At 46.7% G+C, this 14,996-nt stretch overlaps 1 protein-coding gene across 1 annotated transcript in view; it reads right to left on the reverse strand.

The window, feature by feature from the left end:
* Window positions 1–13,275: 13,275 nt before the first annotated feature.
* WTIP (WT1 interacting protein) overlaps window positions 13,276–14,996 on the reverse strand; it is a 31,092-nt gene continuing 29,371 nt past the window's right edge. The window contains exons 8-9 of the mRNA XM_082676695.1: window positions 13,922–14,019; window positions 13,276–13,539 (exon numbers count right to left, since the gene is read on the reverse strand). Coding sequence (XP_082532821.1) covers window positions 13,957–14,019 — 63 coding nt within the window. The 3' untranslated portion in view covers window positions 13,276–13,539; window positions 13,922–13,956. The remainder of the gene's footprint in view (window positions 13,540–13,921; window positions 14,020–14,996) is intronic.

Here is a 14,996-nt window from a genome sequence, read left to right on the forward strand (position 1 = left end):
ATGGGGTGACCTTCAGAGGTATGGCCCCCAGGCATCAGTAGCCATGGCAAGGGAGGGCTCCACGGAGACCAGCTGACAGCTGGAGCTCAATACTTGGTATCTCCTTGCCAAGAGCAATTACCAGATGTGAATCCTATCTGGCATAAGGTTCTGATTGTGGTCACACAACTTGTGTCCCAACTTCAACTCTGGGCTTCAGCAAACCTTATTCTGCCAAAGGTGACTCAGAGAAAAGGCCAGCCAGGGGCCTCCAACAAAAAGTTACTTAATTCTGACTTATCAAAATATTATAAACCTTCACCTTACTTAATTAATCCCAGGCAATATTCACAAGCACATCTACAGCAAATAGAAGTAAAAATATTCTTGTTTATCAACTCCAGAGAAATGGAATATTCCTTCCATTATTCTAACAAACACTGTGAAACACCCACTGAGGGTTGGGCCCTGTCCTAGTCCTGGGGATGCAGCAGCACACGCCAAGCTCTCGCTCTCCTGCAGCTCTTTATACATCGAAGAGGGAGTGAAAGACAATCAACCAATGGCAAGAAGTGCTATGGAGGAAGATGAAGCAGGGGGAAAGAAGAGAGTGCCATGGGGGGCAGGAGGGAGCCAGCGCCTTTGATGTAAGGGGTCAAGAGTATGGGGAGGACTTCCCTGGTGGTGCAGTGGTTAAGAATCCACCTGCCGATGCAGGGGACGTGGGTTTGAGCCCTGGTCTGGGAAGATCTTACATGCCAAGGAGCAACTAAGCCTGTGCACCACAACTACCGAGCCTGTGTGCCACAACTACTGAGCCTGCGTGCCTAGAGCCCGTGCTCCGCAACAAGAGAAGCCACCGCAATGAGAAGACTGCACACCGCAACGAAGAGTAGCCCCTGCTCACCTCAACTACAGAAAGCCCGCGCACTGCAACAAAGACCCAATGCAACCAAAAATAAATAAATAAACGTATTAAAAGAAAAAAAACCAGTATGGAGAAATTTCTCTGACGTGTGATATTTGAACAGACCTGAGAAATGAGGCAACGAAGCAGGCAGCCACTTGGAGGAAGAGCATTTCGGGTAGGGAGTGCAGCACATGCAAAAGCCCTGCTACAGAAGCATACTCGGTCTGGTCAAGGGGCAGAAAGGAGGTCACTGAGGGAGGAAAGAAAGGCAGGGATAAGCTCACAGAGGCAGCAGGGGTGCGGGACTGGTTGTGCGAATGGCCCAGGACGGTGGGCCTAGAAGGGGCTTGGCTTTTCCTGAAGTCGGAGCTCTGGAGAGGTGATGGGGGAACAGCACAGAGACACTCAAGAGAAGAAGCAGGTTGGGGAAAATATTCCTGTGTAGATTGAGGTGCTGTTGCAACCACCCCCATGGCCTTAGAACTTAGTTATACTTTAAACTCTAAGCCTCTACCAAAAACCAAAAGACAAAGTAACCCAGTGACACAATCCGAAAAAGGCCATATCCTGGGGTACAGAGCAGGTTGGGGAAAGGGGGAAACTAGATCTCTTGGAACAAATGGAAAACATCACTAAATACCCCAATTAATGTAATGAGGCTAATGTCATGACATCAAAATCCAACTACTCAAGGTCATAGACAAAAAAATCTAAGCCAAATATTAACAAGTATGTGAAATTACATATCAAAAAGATACTATATGTTGGGACTTCCCTGGTGGCACAGTGGATAAGACTTCACGCTCCCAATGCAGGGGGCCGGGGTTCGATCCTGGTCAGGGAACTAGATCCCACATGCATGCCGCAACTAAGAGTTCACATGCCACAACTAAGAAGACTGCCTGCCGCAACTAAGACTTGGTGCAACCAAATAAATAAATAAATATTTTTTAAAAAACATTAAGACTAAAAAAAGGATACTATATGTTGATTAACAAGGATTTATACAAGAAATGCAAGGTAAGTTTAATATTAGAAAAACATTTGATGTAACTTATCACATCAACAGAACTAAGGGGGAAAGTATATGTTTATTTCAATAAATGCAGAAAATGTGTTATAAAATTCATCATCTTTTCTTGAATTAAAAAAACTCTTAGAGAGACTTCCCTGACCGTCCAGTGGTTAGACTCCATGCTTCCAATGCAGGGGGCGCGGGTTCGATCCCTGGTCGGGGAACGGTACCGCCAAAAATATAAATAAATAAAATAATTAAAAATTAAAAACCCTTAGAAAGTAGAAACAAAAGAATATATCCTTAATCTAATAACAAGTGTCTACCAAAAAAAATTCCCACAGTAAACTTCCTATTTAATGGTGAAATACCAAACGCTATCCTTTTGAATCTGGATAAAGGGTAGCCAGAAATACTTCATAATATTTTTGTAACTTTCTTGTAAGCCTGAAATTATGCCAAAACAAACAATAATAATATAAGATAAAAAGCTGTCAAAAACAAAATAAAACAAAGCAAAAACCTTCCCTTGGGTCTAGATAGAGGATAAGGATGCCTACTTTTACCACTGCTATTCAACATTGTACTAGAGAGCCTACAAATGCAGTAAAGCAAGAGAAGAATAGTCTATGTAGATGGAAAAGGAAGAAATGAACAGGTATTAGATACAGTTATATAAGTCCAAAAGCACCTACAGATAAAATATTAGAGAGTCTTTTAAGTGCTGCACGTAAGTCAGTATAGAATAATTAAAATGTTCTATATGGCAGCACAAACATCTAGAAAATTACATTTTCAAAGGAGATAACATTCACAACAGCATTAAAAATAACAGATGCCTAGGATAAATGAACTGATAAATGAATAAGAGATACAGATATAGATATAGAGAGAAATAGATATATAAAACTTTACTGAGAGAAAATAATGAAGACAAACAAATGGAGACATGTACCATCTTCATAGAGAGGAATAGTAAATATCTTAAATTTTTTAAAATTATCTCCAAATCGATCTACAGATTTAATGCGTGGTTAGGTCAAACTCAACAAGCTGGTTCTAAATTTACATGAAAATGCAGAGGGCCCAAAACAGCAGACACTCTGGAACAAGGCCAAAACGGAAGAACTCTCTCTACCAGAGTCAAGAACTAAAGCTTTGGGCTTCCCTGGTGGTGCAGTGGTTGAGAGTCCGCCTGCCGATGCAGGGGACACGGGTTCGTGTCCCGGTCCGGGAGGATCCCGCATGACGCGGAGCAGGAAGGGAAGGAAGGAAGTCAACTGGACTACTACAAAATCTAGACTGAGGCGGGTCAAAGAGCTGCTTACAGAAACTGGCAGCTGGAGCAAACGGCAGAGGTCAAGATGGCACCTGGCCAGTGGACCAGCAGCCTGGGTCAGCCACCTTTATGAGCACCAGCGGGGTGCAGCAGGGACAACAGAGGTGCTGGCCCCGGTCAGCGCTCCTTTTCTGGAAGGGAGAAGCAGAAGCTCACTCTCTAACAGGTTCCTGGTGGTCTCACGCTCCTTCATGGCCTTCTCTCAATCGCTGTCACTGAATTCCTGTGCCCACACTCAGCCTCGTGCCCTCATCCAGGCAGGGTTAGAGCCAGGCGCGCAAAAGCTCTGGACACCACATCTCTTACAGAAGGCGTGCTTTGTGCGTGCTGAACGTGTATGTGTATGCCATTACCCTCTCGGCTCCCTTCAGGAGCTTTAAAGCAAGAAGCTGGAACAGCAAAGTGCCTATTCCGCTGCTTCTTGCAAATGCTGCAGGTGCAGTCAGATTGTCAAGTCTGCTGAGGCCCAAACTTCCAAACGAACTGCTCCCAGTGGCAGCCTCCTCGGGGTCTCACCAGGGTGCCCACCCATCCCGCCCCCTCCGGGGGGCCCCTGTGCTATTGTGCTCACTCCCCGGTCAGCAGGCTCCAATCTCAGACTGAGGTCTCTGCCTGACAGTCCCTATCCGACTCCTGCCCCAGAATCCTTAGGTCAGCCCCTGGATGTCCATAGACTCCCCACCTCCCCACCCGCCGGGCCACAGAAAGGCAAAGGAAGTAAGCTGTGTGAAGAATGCATTGTTTGGGGCCGGGGCTCTTCTCCACAGCCCAGTCTGGCCACAGGGGCCAACTGTGGGCTAGTTTCAGAATGGGGGTGATCGATGGTAGGTGAGGGGCCAAGGGGTCAGTGCGAGGACCAAGCAGGGTGAGCCGGGGAACAGAGGCATAGGGGAAACAGGCCTTTCCTGAGGGCCGAGAAGGGGCTGGGGGCTTCTCATAGGTGAGGCCCCAGAGGGACCTGGATAGGGAGTTTTCACAACACAATATAACACAACAGGACCTGACACAATGAAACACATCAGAGCAGCACGTAGTTCCACTCAACTGTAGCAGAGAAGAAGGGCTGCAGGAGTCAGAGGAAATCATGGGGCAGACTGACTGGTGTTGGGCCCCTCAGCCATGCCCCCAGGTCCATGGCCTTGAGTCACCCACTTCCTCGTGATGACTGCAGAGTCCCGACCTCCTCGGGGCTGAGAGCGGGGGCTGAGAGCGGGGGCTGAGAGCGGGAGCTGGCGCTGGAGTCCAGGGTGAGGTCTGGCATTGACTTCCCTGCCTCTGAGCCCAGGTCATTTTGGGAACTGGATGGTCTTCCAGCTGAGCCAACAGTGCTGATGGCTATTTCTGGGCACCCTCGGCCAGGCTTCCTGCCTGCCCGGCCAGACTGGTTTCTGCATGAATGTGGTCGTGGGACTGAATGCCCTCCATTTACGGAGCTGTGTGAGTTTTCAGCCGGGGACTGTTGGCCGCAATCATATTCATATAATCACATGCACCCCATTGTACACATACGGTCTCGCATGCACTTCTAGACACACACAAACACATATTCTGAGACAGATGGGCTGTTGCAATCACACGGTCACACACACTGCAAGTCTCACGTGCCCCCCCAAACACACACTCACACACTCCCAACAGCATTCAACTCACACACACACAATTAAATTTTCACATACCACACACACCAAGCTTTATGCCCATCATACAAAACGAGACCCACGCACTCTCCTAGCCAGAAGCCCTACTGCAGACAGAACACACACACACACACACACACGCGCGCTAACACGTGCAGAGACACACACTCCAACCTAACGTCGCTTCATTCACTAGTTCTCCCCCAGATGCTCAGGGCATCCGTCTGCAATGCCCTCCCTCCTCCCATCCTTAGTGGCCTGAATTCCTGCCCCACAGGAGAGGTCGGAGGCGTGGGGAGAGGAATCCCTGAGGGCGGCCATCAGGAGCCCCTGAACCCACATGTCAGGCCCAGTGCTCCCGGCGGGTAGCTCAAGTCGTGTTCCCAGCCAGGCCCCAAAGACCGGGAGTTTAAGGAACACACCACCCACAGGCAAGAGTTGTCCGCAGGTCTTCAGCTGGACCATGCCGCCTGCAGCCCTGTGGGGAGGGGGCGCACCCGGCTGCCATGCCCCTCCCTCCCCTCAGCGTCCATCTAAAACTCTCACCAACTCCTGGATGACAGGAACAAGTTTCTCACCAAGGGCAAGGACACCTACACGTAGCCTGCTGGTGAACACAGCCCACGGAGCTGGAAGTCCGCACAGCCTCACAACTCCAGGACTGTGTGGCCAGCACCACAAAGACCCACGAGGCACAGGCCACGGTGCAGCCAGGGCTGAGGACAGCAGGGTCTGGGGCCACGCACACACTCTCTTGTTCATTGCCCCTGACCTCCTTCAAAAGCACAAACCATTTTCCCTGATAACCTCTGTTTAACACAAACAACCACCCATCTCTCATCAAGAAATCTCAGGGCAGATGGGCAGCTGCCCAGGATGGTGACCTTGGGGTGCTGGGCCTCAGCCCTCTGATGCTTAGCCTTCCCTCTCTGGTACTCCCATATTCCTTGCTTTCTTTCCCGGAAGACCCCTCCTTTCAGCTTCCTCCCCACAGGAACACATCAATGACATGGGCTCTGTGACACAGAGCTCTGACTAGAGCCACGGTCGCTGCCCAGCCTGCCTATCCAGACTGGCAACTGCCTGCGTGGACCCTTGGGCAGCCCCAGTCCTTCTCCGGCAGCTGCTCTGCTGCCCCCTCCATCCTATTGGCTGTGCCGGCTCAGAGCCAGACCCAGTGAATCACTGCCCCCACCCCAAGACCTGTACCTCTGCGGGGCAAGGCTGTCTGACATTACATGCCATTCACCAAGCTGTGGCTTGTGTTTTTAGCTAAAGGGGGAAGTGGTGGGTACTGACCTCAGAAGAGAAGTTGGGAGGAGCCAGCCTACTGTCAAGTCAGCCTAATCTGCTGCCCCTGACCCCACCACCCTCCTTCCCTGCCTCGACCTTCTCTACCCATCTTCTACATTGCCCCGACATCTGGAACGGACAGAAGTCCACAGCAGGACTTCCCTGATGGTCCAGCGGTTAAGACTCCACGCTTCCACCGCAGGGGGCAAGGGTTCGATTCCTCGTCGGGGAACTAAGAGCCCACATGCCGCATGGCATGGCCAAAAAAAAAAAAAAGCCACAGGGCTTCCCTGGTGGTGCGGTGGTTGAGAGTCCGTCTGCCGATGCAGGGGACACGGGTTCGTGCCCCAGTCTGGGAAGATCCCACATGCCGCGGAGCGGCTGGGCCCGTGAGCCATGGCCGCTGAGCCTGCGCGTCCGGAGCCTGTGCTCCGCAACAGGAGAGGCCACAACAGTGAGAGGCCCGCGTACCACAAAAAAAAAAAAAAAAAAAAAAAAAAAGCCACAGCAGTGCAACTACAGGAAGTTAGGGAGAACCAGCAAGGCACTAACCCTTGAGTCCTGTCCCTATAAGAGCAAGGGTCATGACCCAGGTCCCCGAGCCACCCAAGACCAAGGATGCCCTTGCCTCTCTGTAAGTCGCTATACAATTTTTGCAACAATCAACATTTCAGAAAAAGCATATTTAAATTAACTGTAATGTTTTCCCATAATTTTTGTAAGTTGTCCCGAAATCATATGCATGCCAGGACTCTACCTTCACACATTTATGCAGTTCTTTTCAAATACAGGTAAATGCCAAACACAGTGCGTAAAACATTCTTGAAGTTGGAGTAGATTTCTTATCTTATTTGCCTTATCAAAGTGCAATTCCTGGGTTCATCATGAAACCGACAGCCAAAACCAGACTGACAGTGAAGACGGAACTTGACCTGTCTCCATGGCCTTCCCACGAAAGCCAGGAGAAAAGAAAACACACCATCACCCCACAATTGTTTAGCGTCAGTCTGGGATTCTGACCAATGAAGCAGTGCCAGAGAAAGAAGTGAGGCACAGGGACCTCCCTGGCGGTCCAGTGGTTAGGGTTCCACACTTCCACTGCAGGGGGCACGGGTTCGACCCCTGGTGAGGGAACTAAGATCCTGCATGCCACGCAGTACAGCCGAAAAAAATAAATAAAAGAAAGAAAGAAATGAAGCACAGTAGGACCCTAATCCACAAAGCATTACTGATATCAAATAGCTTTCATACACGGAAAACATGAACTGCATTCTAGAAGGGATTACTCAGTATTAAAAGGGTATCAACTATGCCCAAAGTAATCTAAAATTGGAAAGCGTTTCAAATCAATATTCTAACACATATTTTTTCTCTTCTGTAATGTGATGAACTGATTCTGAAAGTTCTTCAAGAGTAAAGGTTTAAGAACATTCAAACTTGAAACTAGAAAACTTGAAAAGGGTCATTAATAGGAAAATCACAAAAAATAAAGGCATATGACCATCACGTAGAAAAGATGTTCATTCTCACAAATAATCAAAAAATGCACACACGATAAAACATTTTCCCCAAAAGAGAACAGACGGGGCTTCCCTGGTGGCGCAGTGGTTGAGAGTCCGCCTGCCGATGCAGGGGACACGGGTTCGTGCCGCGGTCTGGGGAGATCCCACATGCCGCGGAGCGCAGCCATGGCCGCTGAGCCTGCGCGTCCGGAGCCTGTGCTCCGCAACGGGAGAGGCCACGACAGTGAGAGGCCCGCGTAACGCAAAAAAAAAAAAAAAAGAACAGACTTTTTTTTTAACTGGCAGTACCCAGGGATAAGTGAGGACATAAGAAAAAAAAAGGTATTTTCCTATTGTTGAAGGGAATGACAGTAGGCACAAAGGATCTGGTGGGTAAGGTGGCAGTGTGTATCCGAATCATTACAGATCTGAAAACCATTCACACTACCATTTCCACCTTTAGGACTTTATCCTAGGTATGCAATTAAGACCAGAGATAAAACTTGGCTACTACATTATTTATCACTACTGATTTACAAAACAATGTCTTAAATATCCAGTAGGAAAGCAGACAACGTTTTACAAGAAGTAAACTATTTACATTGTCCTAATGGGCTAGCGTATAGACACATTGCTTTGTAGAAAGACAATTTTAAAGTGAGACTTCTATTTAATTGTTTTAAAAAGAATGCCAAAGTCCTGACTTGGAAAACGTTGGGGAACCACGGCCAGAGTGTTGATTTTGTAGAAGCGTCTCTCTAGCTAATACCCCACTGTAGACTTGGAGTACAAGGGTACGTCCTGGGGCAGTAAATACCCCCTATTCCATCCAGACCTCCAGGACCCCCAGGAACTGCTAGTCCTGGGAGGCATGGGGTGGAGGCAGACATCACTTACTGCTTCCCAGGCTGAGTTTCTTGTCTCCACTGTGCCAGGCAACAACTTCTCAGAGTCAGCCATCCTGGATGCATCTGCGGGGTCCTGGCCACACCAAGCCAACAGGAAGGCAGCCCAAAATGGAACATGTTCACGCAAGGAAACCCACGGCAGCATGTCAACACACCACTAAAAGTAAAATCATATAGACTTCCAGTTACAGCTGATGGGCTGAACCCCTTCACTCGTGTTCTCTCCCACCAGTGACCAAACCGGAGGATAAAGAAATGTGAAAATTGGGACTTCCCTGATGGCGCAGTGGTTAAGAATTCCCTGCCAGTGCAGGAGACACGGGTTCGAGCCCTGGTCTGGGAAGATTCCCACATGCCACGGAGCAACTAAGCCCGCGAGCCACAACTACTGAGCCCACGTGCCTAGAGCCCGTGCTTTGCAACAAGAGAAGCCACTGCAATGAGAAGCCCGTGAACTCCAACGAAGAGTAGCCCCTGCTTGCTGCAACTAGAGAAAGCCCACGTGCAGCAACGAAGACCCAACACAGTCAAAAATAAATTAATTAATTAAAAAAAAGAGAGATGTGAAAATTGATCACGTCACAATATCAAAGACAGTGGGAAGGGGTTCGTTACAGGATTTGAGATTTCAACAAAACGGCAAAGCACAGTGGGAGAGCTTAGCAGGACTCAGAGAAGATAAAGTGCTCCAAAGGTGGGTAAGGACAGGGCCATGGCTGGGTGTGCCCCCACAGATGGCCAAGGGGGCTGGGGTGCTGTAAATGGGAAGTAAGTCCCCTTGTGGGGTCTTTAAGGGTCATTCCAACATGGCTGCGAAAATGACGCTCAAAGAGGCATACGAAATTAAAGGGTTCATTATACTCTTAGGTCCCAGAGAAAGAGACACGGCACACCTCACAGGGGACCATGTGGGAGGAGCACCAAGGGAACAGGCTCCACCAACACGGCTGAGGACCCATGGGCAAGGGCCATAACAGGGGGTCAGGGACGAGCACACAAGCAAAAGGTTTGAGCAGATTTCACTGGTGCACTGGAACGCCACTAGGCTACGGTCATGGAACGGCAAGAAGGGGGACTTGTGGAGTGGACCAGCCTTATCATACGTTAGCTTGTTTGTGACGATGTTGAGGCATCAGGAAAATATGAAATTTTAAAATACTATAACACGATAAACGCTGTCATGCCTCAGCATCAACCCCCTTAATTGGATGGATCAAAGTTGTCACCTGGGTTGTAGAGATATCAGAGGTGAGTGGGACACGTTGACTTAACCACCAAAGGAAGGAAGGAAGGGTAGCCCCCGCTCTCCACAACTAGAGAAAGCCCGCGTGCAGCAACAAAGACTCAATGCAGCCATAAATAAATAAATTTATAAAAACTAAAAATAAAAGTATAAAAATTAAAAAAAAAAAGAGTTAACACTAATCCTTCTCAAATTCTTCCCAAGAACTGTAGAGGAGGGAACACTTCCAAAATCATTTTACAAGGCCAGCGTTACCTAAGCCAGATCAGGACACTACAAGAAAACTACAGGCCAAATCCCTGATAAATATAGATGCAAAATTCTCAATAAAATATACACAAATGAAATTCAACAGCACATTAAGTGAATCATATGCCATGATCAAGTGGTATTTATCCCTGGGATGAAAATGGTTCAATATATGCAAATAAATAAATGTGATTCCCCATATTAATAAAATGAAAGAGTAAAAATCATATGATCATCTCAACAGATGCAGAAAAAGCATTTGATGAAATTCAACATCCTTTCATGATAAAAACTCTCAACAAATTAAGTACAGAGAAAAGGTACCTCACCAAAATGAAAGCCATATGTGACAAGCCCACAGCTAACATCGACTCAATGGTGAAAAAAATGAAAGCTTTTCCACTAAGATCAGGAACAAGACAAGGTGCTCACTCTTACCACTTCTATTCAACACAGTACTGGAAGTTAAAAAGGAAGAAGTAAAATTGATGATATAATCTTACATACAGAAAATCCTAAAGACTCCACCAAAACACTAGTCCATTCAGTAAAGTTGCAGTGTACAAAATCAACATACAAAAATCAGTTGCATTTCTAAATACTAACAATGAACTACCTGAAAAGGATAGCACACAATCCCATTTATAATAGTAACAAAACCAAAATAATTAGGAATAAAGTCTAACCAGTGAGGTGAAATACCTGCACACTGAAAACTATGACATCGATGAAATAAATTGAAGAAGATACAAATAAGTGGATACAAATATCTGTGTTCATGGATCAGAAGAATTAATATTGTGAAAATGTCCATAATACCCAAAGCTACCTATAAATTCAATCCCAATCCCTGTCAATATTCCAATGGCATTTTTCACAAAAATAGAAAAAACAATCCTAAAATTCATATGGAGCCACAAAAGACCCTGAAGAGCCAAAGCAATCTTGAGAAAGAAGAACAAAGTTGGAGGCATCGCAGTTCCTGATTTCAAACTGTACTACAAAGCTGTGGCCGTCAAAAAACTATGGTACTGGCATTGGGACTTCCCTGGCGGTCCAGTGGTTAAGGCTTTGCCTTCCAATGCAGAGGGTGCAGGTTCAATCCCTGGTCAGGGAGCTAAGATCCCACATACCTTGGGGCCAAAAAACCAAAACATAAAGCAGAAGCAATATTGTAACAAATTCTTATTGAATTTAAAAATGGTCCACATCAAAAAAAAAAAATCTTAAAAAAAAAAAAATTATGGTACTGGCATAGAAGCAGACACATAGACCAATGGGACAGAATCAACAGCCCAGAAATAAACTTATGTACATGAGAGCAACTAATATTTGGCAAAGAAGTCAAGAATACTCAATGGGGAAAGGATAGTTACTTCAATAATAGATGGTCTTAGAAAAACTGCATATTTATGTGCAAAAGAATGAAACTAGATGCCTATCTTACACTGCTCACAAAAATTAACTCAAAATGGGTTAAAGACTTAAATGTAAGACCTGAAATCGTAAAACTTCTAGAAGAAAACATAGATATTACAGAACACTTGATTTGTAGCAAAGAAGAGGAAAGAGGTTAAGTAAAAATGCTGTAGTCCTGAATTTGAAGGATCAGTATAAACTCCTTAAAAATACGTGATATGGGGGAAAAAGGAAAAAAATGTGATATAGGTGAATGCATATATAATATGGATTAGATGTAATATAGTAGAGGTAAAGTAGAAGAAAATAAGTAAAAATTCTGTAATCTTGAATTTGAATTGGATGTAAGTTATTACAACCACTTTGAAAAATGATTTTACAATATCTAGAAAAGTGAAATATCATATATACCCTATGATTCATTGGTATATATCCTAGAGAAGCTCTTGAATATGTGAGCCAAGACAAGAACGTACAAGAACATGCATAGATATGTTCTCTAAAAGCTATAAAATAGAAACAACTCCAAACAGCTATCACGGTACGATGGCGAAATCGTTTATGGTGTCTTCATCAATGGACTATTACCCAGTAATCAAAATGAATGACTAAACCAACACATAAACATGGATGAATCGCTAAAATGTAAGGGTGAGCAGAGGACGTAAACACAGAAGAAAACATTTAGGATGATTCAATCAATATAAAACCCCAAAGCACTCCATAGTAAACAACAAATTGTTTAAGCATACATGAATAGGTGGTAAGACAATATAGAGAAGTAAAGGAGTGATTGACACATGATTCGGCATGAGAGCTCCACCTGAGAGGGTAACCAAGGGAGAGGTGTTCAGAGCAGGGCACATGGAGGGTGCTGGTTACGTTCTACTTCTCCAGCTAGGAAGTTATCAATAGATCCACTGGCATGTGTTCTTCTTTCCTTCAAACTGAACCTGTGTTTTCTAGCCTCAGTGGCCATAATATATTTCTCAATATAAAATTTTAAAAAGGAGGGCAAGAGAGGAAGAGGAAAGGGCTCCGGGTCTAGGGAGCATCTTTAGGGTGGGGACAGCTTGAAAATGCTTTCGGGTCACTCTCCCTGTGATCATGGCAAGGAGGAGGCCAGGGCTGCTGCAGGCCAATGAGTTTCTGTTGGAGAAGGAGAAAGAGGAACTGAGCCCACACTTCCTCTTGATGGAGGGTGAGGAAGGGTCGTGGCCCAGCCCTGAGCAGAGCTGGAAGGGAGACAAGCGGGACCAGGCAAAGAAGGTTCAGAGCAGCACCAAGGGGTGAGATGGGGCTCCCGAAGCAGACAAAGGAGGGGAAGAGACGCAGAACGGCCATGTGACCCAGGGTGGGACTTGCAGAGAGGGCTGGTCAGAGGGCCCTGGTCCTGGGGCAATGTGCAGAGGGTCTACGGTTGGCTCAGTGGCCCCTTCTCAGGAGGGAGCTGACCTGAGTCAGGGATGCTGCTGTGACCTCAAAACCAGACTAGCTGGGGCCACAAAAGCAGAAGCCTGGCGGTCCTCACACACCATGCCTGGTCTCTGAGTCACATGTCCCCCTAGCCTTACAGTGGCAGGTCTCACGGACATAGGATGTACGTGCAGAGTCATACACACCATTGCTGAAGTGACACAGACACTGTCCCACACAGGGACTCAGGTACAAACTGTAGAAATGCCTTACTCTATACTGACTCATCTTAGTGATAACAGTAACTCACTTTTGTTTTTCAGACTACAGCAAATCTTTTATTACACATAATAGTATGTACCCAAACAGTACCCAACACCATTTCATATCTCTAACACAGGGCAGAGCGGGCATTCAGTACTAGAACCGAGAGAGGCGTGTTAAATTTCGAGCTTCTGACCACATCATATGGTAGCCAGGCAAAGCTTATATGTCATTTTCTCACGTCATCCAACATGTGGCTCATACATTTCACCATCTCGATGGAGACAAAAATTTCCATTCCATATTTTGAGTGCAGGAAGTTGAGAGAGATAAAATCCAGTGAAAACACATTGGTTTCAATTCAACTGAGGTTTAAAAAAAAAAGCAAACTTAAGTTAGTCATTTTGAAGGGAAGGAGGAAAAGGAAGTCATGGGGTTCAGAGTCAAAACTATGAAAAGGGCTGGTCCCTATACAGGGGCTGCTGTAGCTCTGGAAACTATCTATCAAAGGATATTTTAAAATAAAGTGGCTTCTCTGCATTTTGTCTTTTTTGGGATTGTAAACACGTGCTGTTTGATATCACCTGAATCTCATTTAAAACTTTTTTTTTTTTTGCAAACAAAACAAAAAATGTAAGTCTTTTAGGCAAGTATCTTCCTAAGGAAAAAAAGGAGTTCATTTATTATAAGACTGTGAGGATACCCAAGCACGGCCCCACTTAAGATTCAACAGCATGAACTTGAGACCTTTTGTCCGCTGTTCCGCAGAGCTGAACTGGGTTTCAGTAGAACAGGAGCCACCGCTGCCTCCTGCGTCTTCCTTCTTGCCTTTCTCCACATCCACCCTGTAAGGAAGACATAAATGGATGTCTCATCTTTTTCAGCCCCTTCTCTGAACGGCTGCGCACAGCCCAGGAAAGCCCCACTGCATAGTCAAAGAAAAAAGGAGCCCCCAGACCAGTACAACAGCGGCTCCTCAGACATGTCTGAGACTCCAGACTCCACTGGAAATACGCAGAAACCTCTAAAGCTTCAAACCCGTCTACCGGCCAGGGCACGGGTAGCAACGCCATCCGGCCCCCAGCAGCATTCACCTTGCTCCACTCCCCAGGAATAGAACGCACCTGGTTTTCTACATCCTTCCAGCTGTTGTCGTTTAAATTCACCGTATTCCCTCTGATACTGAGCTGCCTCTGGATCCAGTCTCAGCCTCAACCTGGACATCCTTAAGATTTTCTGTCACCGTCTCACGGTTCTTTTCTTCCAGCTCGTGGTCAGCCTCTCCTCCCCCAGTGCCAGCTCCTTTAGTCCCTCTGTAGCTGTTCAGTGTCACCCTCCTTCATTGGCTCTGAGATCTCCAAACATCGTTTGCAGCTCTGACACTCATCTTCAGTGACGCTGAGCTGAGGGTCCAGCTGGCCTAAAAAGAGTCTATGCCTCCCTCACCCAGCGGTGAGCCACGCCTGTCTGGCCCGACAGGATGTCAGAAAGGCCTCCAGTGACTTTCACGCTTCAGCTAATGTTCTCCCCGGGGCTGCGTCATCAGAGTGAAGCTGTCGGTGCTTTCTGCAGACGTCATCCAGGCTGGGGGGATGAGTGTGTGAGAGACACCGTCTTGATGGCGTTGGATAAGTCTCCTTTCCTAAGTTAGCCCCTTCCTCCTGCATCGCTCCTGGTTTCACCTGGGCTCAGGGTAGTAATGGAGCTGTGGGCTCCTGGATGGTGACACGGTCCAGTTTCGGGGGCTAGCTGCAGTGTTGGCAACACGAAGCTGACCTGCATGGTGCCGCTGGGCATCTCCAACCCTCCATCCCTCGGCACC

The sequence above is a fragment of the Grampus griseus genome, assembly GCF_964374135.1.
Source record: "Grampus griseus genome assembly, chromosome: 19".
Classification (NCBI taxonomy): domain Eukaryota; kingdom Metazoa; phylum Chordata; class Mammalia; order Artiodactyla; family Delphinidae; genus Grampus; species Grampus griseus.